Source organism: Silurus meridionalis, chromosome 7, assembly GCF_014805685.1.
Source record: "Silurus meridionalis isolate SWU-2019-XX chromosome 7, ASM1480568v1, whole genome shotgun sequence".
In the NCBI taxonomy this organism is placed as follows: Eukaryota; Metazoa; Chordata; class Actinopteri; order Siluriformes; family Siluridae; genus Silurus; species Silurus meridionalis.
In genome coordinates, this window is record NC_060890.1 from 1,530,655 (window position 1) to 1,545,176 (window position 14,522).

The following is a 14,522-nucleotide window of genomic DNA, read 5'->3' on the forward strand; positions in this document are numbered from 1 at the left end:
CACAACACAACCAATTAATTTGCACTGCAAATAGCACAGACCACAAAATAAATGTTTCATGGGGACCCCAACAAGTGACAAACCCGGGACTGCTTGTTCAGTGTCTATTTATCAGTGGTGTTGTCGATGATCTGAAAGGTGAGTTTTTTGTTTATTTTAACATCCTGATCATGGATCCTTCGCATTGCCAGTTAACATAACGTTTTACAGTTAATCATGTATTTCATCAGATTATTTAGGATAATAATATCCAAATGGCCAAGGAATCATAAACAAACAATGATAAAATAAACAAACATCTTACCTTTCAGGTCATCGACAACAACACTGACAAATAGACATTAAACAATAAGCAGCTCCAGACGGGTTTGTCACTTCTTGTGGCCCCCTTGAAACATTTATTTTGTGATCTGTGCTATTTGGTTGTGTTGTAAGGATTTGCAGTGTGTTTCTGTACTTGGTTGCATTGTGGGGGTTTGCAGCACGTGTTGTCAAACTAATAACTCTGGGTTTTTTTTATTTGCTGGTGTTTTTTTCTATTTGCATGAGTTTTCTTTAATTGCAGCAAGTTGAGCCACCGTATAGATGCCTTGAGGATAAGTAATTTATAAGATATTTTTTTATCTCAGGGTGGAGTATTGCCTTAATTAAACAGAGGCAAAAACAGTGATTGGGATAAAATATGATTAATTGTGCATCCCTAGCTATAGGTTATATGACTAAAAAAATCACAAGGTTGTAAGCACCTTCTAATCCACCATTTGCCCAAACTGGTAACTGATCTGAGTAAATGATTTTAAAATTACATAATACCATGCACAAAGGTAAATGCACCAATATGGTGAATTTCAGGCTTTGTTGTGATTAATGTTTAGAATAATTAGTGGGCTCTTGACCACCGATCGATTATTAAATTCGTACTGGTACACCTGGTACACTGGTGCACTTTAGACCGTGAATATGAAGTGACCACTGCAACATTAGTTTAAGTTACTTACTTATAACGATGTTTTGTCTTCAAAAAGCCTTAGTGGAGCTAACACAATAAGTGTTCGACTTGACTGCACAGACCGGAGCGCACTTGACATAAAAATACCGTAAAAGCGATTCGGAAGAATTTGGAGTTGTCTGCTCTGGTTTTTTGTTCTTTTGGGTGGGGGGGTTTGGCAAAAAATGGCGCAAAATGCCGTTTATTATCTTTACCGTAATCATAACGTATCATATTTATAGTAATGTTTAGAAATTATATAAATATGAAAGTTTTTTTTTATTAGCTCTACCAATTTCACCTAAAACACATTAGAATAATGTTAAGTATTGTCACAATCTCCTCAGAGCTTTTCTCTGTGTATTGTATATACACATGTTATAAAGGTAGTGAAAGAGAAAGAGACTCCACAGTGCTTTTACTGTTTCACCCTCCTGTTATCATGAGGACACTATATGGAGAAAACACGGGTGAAAATGGTTTGAAAAGTCGTTATTTCCACATTTTAGTAGACAATTTCCTAGTTTTCTGCTAATCGTTAGGAATGTTCAGTTTCTCCACAGGTGTTTATCTCTGAGGTAAACCAGTTCACTCTCCACACTGATCTTCTTTATATCGTGCCTGTAACTTTAATTACCACAAATCTTTCAGAAGTATACATTAAATAAAAACAAACAGTAAAATGTGATTAATTTAAAACAAAAGATTTCTTACCGTGACAGAGAGGTCAGGTTTTCCAGGTCAGGTGCTCCAGTGGTAGTGAGTGATGACCGTTTCTTCAGAATCAGAAGGCGGGAACACAGGAACCAATGGGATACTCTGTGAGCTGCACAACCGATTTTATTATTTTAATTTTTTTTACTAAAGTTAATGTTATTGTTAATATATAAAATTTTTGTTTCGATCATATAAAACACGCAAAAAACATATCAATTGAATTTATCATCAATTGAATAATATATCTAAATATAGCCCAAATGTGGCCCATACAGGGCCCTTAAATAAACAAAATGGGCAACCTAACTAGGGCTCACAAACCTGACTAAACTGGGGCCCACATTCATCCCATCAAATTGCCCACTCTGACCCCATGCCCACGTGATGCCCATATAACCCAGATAAAACCCATGTGGGGCCCACATGGACATGTTGGCTGGGTGTGTGTGTGTGTGTGTGTGTGTGTGTGTGTATACCTGTGCGAGAGCAAGCAGAAGACCAGCACCAGGGGAAAATGTGATTGCTGTAGAATGTCTCTAGTATATTACTAGTCTAGTTATTTCCTTTTGCTATTTTTTATAATATTTTGACATTATTTCTTTAGTTACGCTTCAATAAATGATCGTTTTTACGTCACAATCAGTATTCGGTTTTGATCGATTTTTTCCATAGAAATTAAACGTACACATAAATAAGCATAAGCTGTAAAGCATTCTTTCGAGGTGGCCAGTGGATTCACCAGCTAACATTCGAATTGCAGGCAAAAACTTGGTGAATAGAATTAGAAAACTTCTGCTTCCTACTACTTCTTTGCTGAGTCGACCAACTGAACCCAACTCAAACCCAAGATTTATTTAACGACACTGTTTTGCATTGTGAATATTTCCTTTATTTTCATTTTCTATATATACCATTGTGACGATACATCCATTACATAGACAAAGCATATCATTAAAAATGCAACTACTTACGTACTCTAGGAATTAACAACTAATTAAACTAATTAAAAGTCTTCTGATTGAATGTTTCACATATTGAAATGTCTGTTTCCTCTTAAAGCTCAGTCACTGTTAAATTTTTCTTATAAAATTTAATCGCATGTACATTTTATCTTATTACCTACTGTACCGTCTGTACATTAATCACTCTCACCCCTGAACCCATACCCTCATATTACATATTGCTATTCATTTATAATATTTTAAATACAATTCTATTCATGTTGAATCCAATCTAATCTAATCTAATTTCTCACTCCTACACAATGTATTACATCAGCTGCTTCCTTTTACCTTAACATAATGATGTTCTGCATATTGTTCCATAATGATGGAAAATCCTTCAACCTCAATTAATTGATTTGAATTGAATTGTTTGCTTGTTTCATGCCTGGTGTCTAATCATTCGCCATCTCTGCATACATTTTGCAGACGTTTACCATCTTTTATTTAAAAAAAAACAGGATCACTTCATTTTATTTTGTGAAACACCAGACCATCCGGTTGAACCCTCCATTTTACGGTGGTGCTCTCAGACATCCCATGATCTATCAGCTTCTGTCTGATCTAAAAATAATAATGATAAAAAAAAAAAAGAACTGTAAATATAACAGTTGGATTCTGCTTATATATAGATGGCTTCTTGATGAAGAAATGCATTTATGAGAAATAACCAGCCTTCTCCAAAATGGCCATCTGTACTGCAGGATCGTTCAGATTCTGACTGGACGTGAGCTTCAGTTTGAGAATTTGTTTCATTCCTGTAATTGCTGAACGCAGAAATACATATAAATGCTCACAAACTAAAAACTTTAACAAAGTTTAAATCTGAAATCGGATACAGAATTTACTTACTTGAATAGCAGACGGAAGGTAAGATATTTAAACATTGTCCACTAGCAACTTGAGAATTATTTAAATAACCACAGTTTTTACTGAGGCCAACATCAGGTTTTCCAGGCATCCATGGAAATGTAGAGAAGTTTTTCCCATCTAGCCATATCCATCCGTCTCTGTACAGACCAATCCAAACGAACTGAGTGTTGCTCTTTGCCTGTATAGTTGACCATTCACTTTGGTTTCGAGCACTGGCCAGGTCTGTGTGATGCAGTCTGCAGTAACTCTGAGCATTATACCATGACAACGTGAAGCTACTGAGAATGTAGCGGTCAGATCCACTGTAACTGTCTGCAAACAAACACATGATGTAACACTTTCTGTCAGGAAAATTCCAGTAAACGTAAAAAGTAAACAGGTTATATTCTTTATATTAAATGGTCAAATAAAATTCAAGCGGGAACATGAAAGAGAATTAGGTTTAAAAATGTTGGATGAAATGGAAAAAAATGAGTGATAAAGACACATGGGAAGAGGCTACTTTTTAGTTTAACTATACACTGGTCCCCTGGAACTCATGGGGTTACGTTCTAAGACCCCCCGCGAGTTCTAAAAATCCGCAAATTTTGGACGCCCCTGCTTCACAGGCCCTATGGTACTTTTTTGAATTCATCCAGACATTATGTCAATTTATAAACATAATAGTGTACAGTATTTGACCTAACGTTCCTGAACATTTGGTCCCTCCGCGGATTCCCACAAACTTGGAGATAATCCGCAACTTGCTGTTAGTTTTCAAATGAGGACCAGAGAATTGTCCCAGCCACAAATTATGGGGGGTTGACTGTACATATATATATGCAGTTCTCAAATTCAGGGGCACTGGAGGGATCTGGGACCCCACAAGGCATTAGGGACCCCCAATGACAAGTAAAAAAATAAACTTAGGGGGGTCCCCAAGATTATTTTAGTAAACAATATATGAATTGCACAACAACTGAGGACCCCCTCCCTAAGACTTGACTCAATTCGAGCACTGTATATGTGTGTCTTCTGATATATACTGTGTCGAATTATTTCTGCTCTATACAGTAAAGCAACAGCAAAACTGTGGAGTTTACAGATGACTTAACATTTTTTTAGCATTTCCTTGACATTATCTACCGCTCTGACATTTTGGAGTATATGTCAAGCCAGTTAGCCGAGTAACAGTTACAGTACAAACACACAAAATAGAAACATTTTCTTCCTCACCATCAAAACAAACAAAGCGTAGTAAAAGGGCACATGTTGCATCCAGCCAGCCATAATTATCAATTCCAACACAAAATTCGTTTCCGTTTCCGTTGTTCGGTTGACCCCATACTGCAGCCCACAATTTTAAACTTCCAACTGTCTCATTTCCAAGAGACCAGCGCCAGTTGTTGTCACTGTACAAGCCGATCCAAGCGCTGGAGGTGAAGTTTTGCTTCTGCATATCGCTCTGAAATCTGATCACGTTTTCGTCGCTTTCAATGACCGCCAGGTCTTCATGATTGGCTCGGCAGTAGACCTGAGAGTCGTTCCACGTTTTTGGCTGCTGAATCAAATAGTACTTCCGAGGGACCGACAGGACGAGGTGGATCAGACCTGTGACATGTTGGCGAGTATCAAAGTTTAAGAAGCAGGATAATGGAAAAAAATTTAAGTAGATACATTTGTAAAACTAAAAACACAATACGGACAAACGTGGGTCAGGTGTCCACAAACATTTGTTTATATGGTGTCAATCAATAAATGCAATAAAATGAGACATAAATGCTAATAAAAAAAAATACAACAATACTGTTATAGTATCAAAATCACAGAGTTGAGGATTTTTATATTCTGTGCTTGGACTAAATTCAGGCCAGACTTTTTAGCTTGTGTAATATGTTGATATAAATAGCATGAACAGTGAAAGTTGATATTTTAGTGCTTTATACATTAATAAGTAGCTAATCAACTGTAGCTAATTAACTGAGTAAAGAAGGTTATCAATAATTAATATTAATAACTAGGAATTTATTAATGCTATAAATAGGTATCATACAAAGAAAGTTTCATGTGTGTGCAGCCCTTCAACAACGATCCTAAATAGCTTTTTTCCATTCTTAAAATAATAATACATTTTCTCAAGATTTCACTATTAACATTCTTTTTGTCTGAAAAAATTAAAATGTTGTTTTCTCACATGTAAAAATCAGAATTATCACAAAATGCCGTTCCATTGCAGTTGTCCGGTAAAAAAATAAGATTTTACGATGAAGATCCCTCAGCCGTCCTGCTACAAAGAGTGATATATCACTAAAGTACAGCAGACAAATACATTTGTGTTTACGCCTACAGAATGTTTCCTCCCATACCGTATCTGACGACGTGTGTGTAACGTGTAATGACCTTCACAAAACTGTCCTCATTTTCTTTTAAAGCACGCTAAAGGTATTATTTCAGATGGATTTACATTGGATTTGATTTGCAAACTGGATGAAAATAAGAGTCTGGTTATAATGAACTTGTTTTTATAAGTAGCTTCATCCTTCAAAAGTTTATAACAGTTCATATTGGTTGATTCTGGTTACATTAAAAGATAAAAGGAACTGAAATTTAACAATCCAGCATTTGACAGATGAACAGAAGAATCGTATCGGGGAGGTTTTCTACTCATTGTTATGGTACAATTATATTGTGAGAAGTAATACATACAGTAACGTGTGTAATATTCAATATTCTCCTAGAAGTAATGGCTGGATTAGCGTCTAAAACATACCTGTCAATGTTTGTGTACCAAATCTAGGGGGTGTTGGGTTGTAACACATTAGTACATACAGTGGGGCAAAAAAGTATTTAGTCAGCCACCAATTGTGCAAGTTCTCCCACTTGAAAAGATGAGAGAGGCCTGTAATTTTCATCATAGGTACATTTCAACTATGAGAGACAAAATGAGAAAAGAAAATCCCGAAAATCACATTGTCTGATTTTTAAAGAATTTATTTGTGGACAATAAGTATTTGGTCAATAACAAACGTTCATCTGAATACTTTGGTATATTCCCTTTGTTGGCAATGACAGAGATCAAACATTTTCTGTAAGTCTCTACATAGTTTTTACACACTGTTGCTGGTAGTTTGGATCTTTCCTCCATGCAGATCTCCTCTAGAGCGGTGATGTTTTGGGGCTGTCGCTGGGCAACATGAATTTTCAACTCCCTCCAAAGATTTCCTATGTGGTTAAAATCTGGGGACTGGCTAGGCCACTCCAGGACCTTGAAATGCTTTTAAAACCTCTATAAAAGTTTTAGCAGTTTGCTGGTCGTTAGCAGTGATCACAGAGCAGCAATTATTGCTGCTCATTAATCTAGAGAGGGTTATAAGGCCATCTCCAAAGTGAGCCTTGAGTGAGAAGAGCCGGGATGGTGCCTGGGAGCGCAGCTGATCAGGCACAAATAGTTTCTGCCAAGAACAACCCTAGAGGATGGGCCGGCATGAAGTGGCATGCTGGACCTTCCTTTTAATGTCCCGACCAGAGAAGTCAGGTGGTTATGGATGGTGTGAGAATGCGCTGGGTGGGGGTACTTCTAAGTCGGGCGAGTCAACTCTCACTGTGAACTGCCGAGTGGTGTCAGGCATAGCCAAGATGGGAGCAGACGTGAAGAGGTCTTTGAGCTTGGAGAAAGCCCGTCCACCTCAGAATCCAAGCCTGTTTTACCTCAGAGTCCCACAGGAAGGGCCAGTGGGTGAAAGTAAACTGGCAAGGGTGGGGCAGCGATGGAGCTAAAACCCTGGTAAACCTTCTATAAAAATGATCAAATCTCAGGAACCTTTGGCTATGAGGTGGTCTTGGTAGAAGTAGCCATGAACGCTGGAGTGGGGGACTGATCCAGGTATTGCATTAGCTCCCAGATTGATGAGGACAGCTCCTGAAACTGTTGCCCATGGGAAGCCGAGACCCGAGCCAAAGTGTTTAGGTCGGATCTCAATTTCTGAGCTTCCGTATGGATTCATCCTAATATCCTCTCGGTTCATATTAGGGATTAATTTTCTGAACATAAAATGTTTCTTTTTAATCTATTTATTTTTGTAAAGCTGCTTTATGTCCATTCTTACACATGCTCCACAAGTAAACTATAATTGAATTGAACTTTGCAAAAGTTTTAGGCAAATGAGAGCCTTAAACATTTTTTATGTACAAAACATAAAGTAAACAAACTCAGTTCTGCAACAACTTTCCTTTTTTTTTCTTCAGAAGTCCAATTCCAAGAACTTTGGTGCTCAATCAGTGCAAACCAACTTCACTCCGATAATGAGATAAATAAAGTATTTACAGTTCCATATCATTTTAAATATATTAATATAATAATTGATGAATATATTCCATATTGTTTATTAAACTTTTCTCTGCCCCTGCTGCAAATGTGAAATCGCTGTTTCCTACTCCTTCTTCCCAACGTTAGATTTTTATCATGCTCAAACAAAACTTTTCTTTCTTGGAGAGGTTTTCCATATGATCTACGAAGCTCATGGTGCCTTCTCTGATCAGGGAAGAATCACACAGCACACAGAATGGAGCATTGTTCTTCTTCGGTTTATTGCAGGCAACAGACAAGTATATATACACATTGGAAAGAAAGCCTGACCTAAAGCTGTTTTCTGTTTGGATAAGAAGATATACTAGCCAGAGATGTGTGAGCCCAGATAAAGACTCCCTGTATACCTTACATCCTAACATCGTATATATTCTATAGACACTGAACAGACAAAGGAATTTGTAAGAACCAAACATAAACAGTCGACCAGCTCAACCCCAAGATTTATTCAACGTCACTGTTTTGCATTGTAAATATTTACTTTATTTTCATTTTCCATATATACCATTGTGACAATACATCCAATACATTGCTATTTATTGTTAAAATTGTTAATGCAATTCTATTCATATTGAATCAGATCTAATCTAATCTACTTTCTCAATTAAAAAAGAAGTACCAGAATTACCTGCCCTGCACTACTCTTACTCTACTCTCACTCCTACACAATGTATTACATCGGCTGCTTCCTTCTACCTCAACATAACTACTGATGTCCTGCATAATGTTCCCATGTGGAAAATCATTCAACCTCAATTAATTGATTTGCTTGTCTCATGCCTGGTGTCTAATCGTTTGCCATCTATGCATAAACTTTGCAGACGTTTACCATCTCTTATTTCCAAAAAAACAGGATTAGTTCCTTTTTTCTTTGTGAAACACCAGACCATCCGGTTGAACCCTCCATTTTACTGTGGTGCTCTCAGACATCCCATGATCCATCAGCTTCTCTCTGATCTAAAAATAATAATAATAATAAAAATGAGAACTGTAAATATAACAGTTGTATTCTGCTTACATATAGATGGCTTTTTGAAGTATAAATGAAACCAGCCTTCTCTAAAATGGCCGTTTGTACTGCAGGATCATTCAGATTCTGACTGGACGTGAGCTTCAGTTTGAGAATTTGTTCCATTCCTGTAATTGCTGAACGCAGAAATAAGTATAAATGCTCACAAACTTAAAACTTTAACAAAGTTTTAATCTGAAATCAGATACAGAATTTACTTACTTGAATAGCAGACGGAAGGTAAGATATTTGAACATTGTCCACTAGCAGCTTGAGAATTATTTAAATAACCACAGTTTTCACTAAAGCCAGAAGCAGGTTTTCCAGGCATCCATGGAAATGTGGAGAAGTTTTTCCCATCTAGCCATATCCATCCGTCTCTGTACAGACCAATCCAAACTAACTGAGTGGTGCTCTTTGCCTGTATGGTTGACAGTTCACTTTGGTTTCGAGCACTGGCCAGGTCTGTGTGATGCAGTCTGCAGTAATTCTGAGCACCGTACCATGTCGCCATGGAGTTAATGAGAATGTACTGGTCAGATCCACTGTAACTGTCTGCAAGCAAACACATGATGTAACACTTTCTGTCAGGAAAATTCCAGTAAAGGAAACAAAGTAGAAAAGTAAACAAGTTGCAGGTTACATTCTTTATGCAGTCTCAAATAATTCATGTGGGAACATGAAAGAGAATTAGGTTTCAAAAAGTGGAATCAATTGAAAAAACAGTGAAAATCTGTCTACAATCAGCATTAGTGATAAAGACACATGGGAAGAGGCTACTCCTTAGTTTAACTATACATTGGTCCCCCGGAACTTACAGGGTTACGTTCTAAGACCCCCACAAGTTCTGAAAATCCGCAAATTTTGGACGCCCCCTCCGCAGCTCCTATGGTACCTTTGTGAATTCATCCAGACATTATGTCACTTTATAAACAAAATAGTGTACAGTATTTGACCAAACACATCGTTTTAAATGTTATTCCTAACGTTCCTGAACATTCGGTCCCCCCCGCGGAGGATTCCCGCAAAGTTGAAGATAATCCGCAACTTGCTGTTGGTTTCCAAATGAGGACCCAAAAATTGTCCGAGCCACAAATTATCGGGGGTTTGGCTGTAAATATATATTTATGTGCAGTGCTCAAATTCAGGGACCCCTAATAAGGCATTAGGGACCCCCATGACAAGTAAAAAATAGACTTATTTTAGTAAAAAATATATGAATTGCACAACAACTGGGGACTCCCCATAAGACTTGACTTAATTCGAGCACTCCATATGCGTGTCTTTTAATGTATACTGTATTGAATAATTTCTGCTCTATACAATAAAGAAACAGCAAAACTATGTAGTTTACAGATGACCTAAATTTTTTTTAGCATTTCCTTGACAGTATCTACCGCTCTGAAGTATATGTCAAGCCAGTTAGCCGAGTAACAGTTACAGTACAAACACACAAAATAGAAACATTTTCTTCCTCACCATCAAAACACACAAAGCGTAGTAAAAGGGCACATGTTGCATCCAGCCAGCCATAATTATCAATTATAACACAAAATTCGTTTCTTTCTGCGTTGTTCGGTTGACCCCATACTGCAGCCCACAATTTTGAACTTCCAACTGGCTCATTTCCAAGAGACCAGCGCCAGTTGTTGACGTCACTGTACAATCCGATCCAAGCGCTGGAGGTGAAGTTTTGCTTCTTCATATCGCTCTGAAATCTGATCACGTTCTCGACGCTTTCTATGACCGCCAGGTCTTCATGATTGGCTCGGCAGTAGACCTGAGAGTCGTTCCACGTTTTCGGCTGCTGAATCAAATAGTACTTGCGAGGGTCCGACAGGACGAAGTGGATCAGACCTGTGACATGTCGCCGAGTAGCAAAGTTTAAGAAACAGGATGATGAAGAAAAATCGAAGTAGATGCATTTGTAAAACAAAAAACACAATACGGACAAACGTTGGTCAGGTGTCCACAAACGTTTGCAAAATAATGCAATAAAACGAGACATAATTGCTCATTAAAATAAATAAATTAAAAAAACTGTTGATAACAAAATCACAGAGTTGAGGATTTTTATATTCTGTGCTTGGACTAAATTCAGGTCAGACTCTTTAGCTTGTGTAATATGTTGATCTAAATAACATACTGACAATAAACAGAAAGTTGATATTTTAGTGCTTAATACATTAATAAGTAGCTAATCAACTGAGAGTTAATCGGGCTAATGCAATAAAGTAGTCAAGTCAAGCTAATTTTTATTGCGCTTTTCACAACCGACATTGTCTCAAAGCAGCTTTACAGAATTTTAAGAGTTAAGGTGAATGGTGTGTATTTATCCCTGATGAGCAGCCGTGGTGACTGTGGCAAGGAAAAACTCCCTTAGATGTTATGAGGAAGAAACCTTGAGAGGAACCAGACTTAAAAGGGGAACCCATTCTCATTTGGGTGAAATCAAGAGTGTGATTATAGTCTTTAAACACTACAGAACACTGGAGAGTGAGAACTAACATGAGCACAGGAATGTGTAAATATAAGTAATATTGAGCTACTGAGCATATCATAAAATAGCTCAACATTTGTGATCATCACAGATCCAACACCAGCTTCTCCATGCCAGAGCCTTTAAACACTCCAGGAGGTCCAATGTCAAAACTCTACACATGAAGTGGGTTCCAGCTGGCACTGGTACGTCTCTGGGTGGTACGGGAAGTTTGCGAGTTCCGCATCTACTTCTTTAAAGGTCCATAATCTTCATGAGGTGGGACGTGAGTTAAAAAGGTTAAGATATTGTATCAATATAAATATTTCTAACTAGGAATTTATTAATGCCATAAATAGGTATCATACAAAGAAGATTTCATGTGTGTGCAGCCCTTCAACAATGATCCTGAATATCTCTTTTTTTCCATTTTTAAAATAATAATAATTTTTCTTAGGATTTCACTATTAATATTTTTTGTCTGAAAAAATTAAAATATTGTTTTCTCACCTGTAAATATCAGGATTATGACAAGATGCCGCTCCATTTCAGATGTCCAGAAAAAAATAAGATTTACGATGAAGATCCCTCAGTAGTCCTGCTTCAAAGAGTGATATTTCACTATCATACAGCAGACAAATACTTTTGTGTTCACGCCTACAAAATGTTTCCTCCCATACCGTATCTGACGACGTGTGTGTAACGTGTAATGACCTTCACAAAACTGTCCTCATTTCCTTTTAAAGCACGCTAAAGGTATTATTTCAAATAGATTTACATTGGATTTGATTTGCAAACTGAATGAAAATAAGAGTCTGGTTATAAGGGACTTGTTTTAAGCAGGAGCTTCTTCCTTCAAAAGTTTATATCAGTTCATATTGGTTGATTCTGGTTACATTAAAAGCTAAAAGGAACTGAAATGAAACAATCCAGCATTTGACAGATGAACAGAAGAATCATATAGGGGAGGTTTCCCGCTCATTGTTATGGTACAATTATATTGTGAGAAGTAATACATACAGTAACGTGTGTAATATTCAATATTCATCTAGAAGTAATGGCTGGATTACCGTCTAAAACATACCTGTGAATGTTTGTCTACCAAATCTAGGGGGCGTCGGGTTGTAACACATTAGTACATACATAAATAAATGATTATTTCATCAACAGAAACACTGTAGAACACGTATCAACTGACATTACATTGTAACACTGTACATAATATTTACTAAAGCGAAATGCTGAGGATGGAGCCCCCCCAGGAAGGAGGAAAAGAAAAAGACCATGGAGGAGGTTTATGGATGAGGTAAGGGAAGACATGCAGGTAGTTGGGTTGAAAGAGGCAGATGTAGAGGACAGGGGGGTGTACGGAGACGGATGATACGCTGTGGCGACCCCTAATGGGAGAAGCCGAAAGAAAAGAAGAAGAGCATGCTGGAGCACCTCTTGACACTTCTTCCATTTCTACGACTGATGATGGATCTATAATAAATGAATACAAGGTGTCCCCTTTTATTTTCCCTCCACCACCATCCCCTCTGCCTCAATTATTAGGGATAAATTTATAGGGACTCAGTGTTCTGTATTGTTTAAAGACTATAATCACACTCTTGATGTCACCCAAATGAGAATGGGTTCCCCTTTTGAGTCTGGTTCCTCTCAAGGTTTCTTCCTCATAACATCTAAGGGAGTTTTTCCTTGCAACAGTCGCCACGGCTGCTCATCAGGGATAAACACACCATTCACCTTAACTCTTAAAATTCTGTGAAGCTGCTTTGAGACAATGTCTGTTGTGAAAAGATAATAGAAATAAACTTGAATTTGGATTTAAGGAAATGAAACCACTCATTTCTGAACTTCAAATGTATATCCATAATCTATTTCTTTTTGTAAAGCTGCTTCTTTGACACGTTCTACAAGTAAACTCAGTCTTAGTACAAAACTTCAAGTCTTTCTACAAATGATAAAAGTTCAAGGAAAGTTTAATGGTAGCACAAAACTATTTCGATGTACAAAACAAACTCAGTTCTGCAACGACTTACCTTTTATATTCTACAGAAGCAGAACATGGACAAGTAAGAAAATCAGATGAAAATCTCTGAAGCACCTTCAAGCGTCTGCCACAGTTCGTCTGGGGACATTTGCCTCAAGTTTTTTTGCAAGTAAAACCTGACAGGCTAAAGGATTATCTATTACGTACAGTACGGTGTTATTCTTGGGTCTGACTGTCTTTAAATGTCTTACAAACATCGTCGGCACATCGTCAGCAAATGTAACGTTCGGATATAACGAACATAAAATAAACCTTTTTTTTTTAAAAAGGGACATTGGTTACATCCAAAATAGTTTGAATAAATCTGTCAAAGCAAATTTGAATACACCTGTTTTTATGTGATGCGGTCTTTGACCCATTCAATAAAAAAAAACGTCTTGGGTTACCCACAGTCATACCTCTTACTATTTGTCTGTTTAATTAAAAAAAAACTGGGGACTTTTACTCAACATCGCTGCATTGTTTCACAGAAATGGAAAATAAAATCAACATCGGACTGGGCAATTTTTGGAAAACATTTAAAAATGTGAAGGGACAAGGATCTCTGAGAATCGTGGCATGCCAAATGCTACCTGATGATTGGATAATTGGTTAATCAATGCAAATCAAATATTTATTGTGGTTTTATATAGAGATTATGATGGGTGTGATACCTGTGAATTTTGATTACAGGCGGGGTTTGGAGACGGATGATCTGCTGTGGCGCCCCCTAATGGAAGGAGCCGAAAGAAGAAGAACATCTCAATAATCTCATCAAGGGAACACTGGCCATAATGAAATAAATACCCATGAAAATATGTGAACATGCCTACTCAAATTTCATAGTGATGAACTATAAGACGATTTTATAAGTTTAATTACTGGGGAAACCCCTTCTAGATTATTACAAACGTCCAGTCTGGGTAAAGTGTCCATTACAACACCCACATTTCACCTTGCATCTTAAAAGGTGGCATAATCTCAGGTGAAGTTTAACCACATTATATATGCTGCCCAATTGTTTGGGTGAACTGGGATGTTTTGATTGGCCACAATCCGTACTGGGACCCTGAATGGC

General features: G+C 37.4%; 2 protein-coding genes across 2 annotated transcripts; both read right to left on the reverse strand.

Annotated features, from left to right (window-relative positions):
• Nucleotides 1-8,201: 8,201 nt before the first annotated feature.
• On the reverse strand, nucleotides 8,202-9,450 carry LOC124389284 (C-type lectin domain family 4 member K-like). Its single transcript, XM_046854629.1, has 3 exons — nucleotides 9,156-9,450; nucleotides 8,979-9,070; nucleotides 8,202-8,881 (listed from the first exon to the last, which is right to left on the reverse strand). The coding sequence occupies exons 1-3, from the start codon at nucleotides 9,445-9,447 to the stop codon at nucleotides 8,780-8,782; spliced, it is 486 nt and encodes a 161-aa protein (XP_046710585.1). The 5' UTR covers nucleotides 9,448-9,450; the 3' UTR covers nucleotides 8,202-8,779.
• An 876-nt stretch (nucleotides 9,451-10,326) lies between these two features.
• LOC124388782 (C-type lectin lectoxin-Phi1-like) lies at nucleotides 10,327-12,057 on the reverse strand. The gene is made up of 2 exons (XM_046853801.1): nucleotides 11,923-12,057; nucleotides 10,327-10,790 (listed from the first exon to the last, which is right to left on the reverse strand). Exons 1-2 carry the CDS (start codon nucleotides 11,957-11,959, stop codon nucleotides 10,327-10,329), a joined length of 501 nt encoding a protein of 166 aa, XP_046709757.1. The 5' UTR covers nucleotides 11,960-12,057.
• Between the last annotated feature and the right edge of the window lie 2,465 nt (nucleotides 12,058-14,522).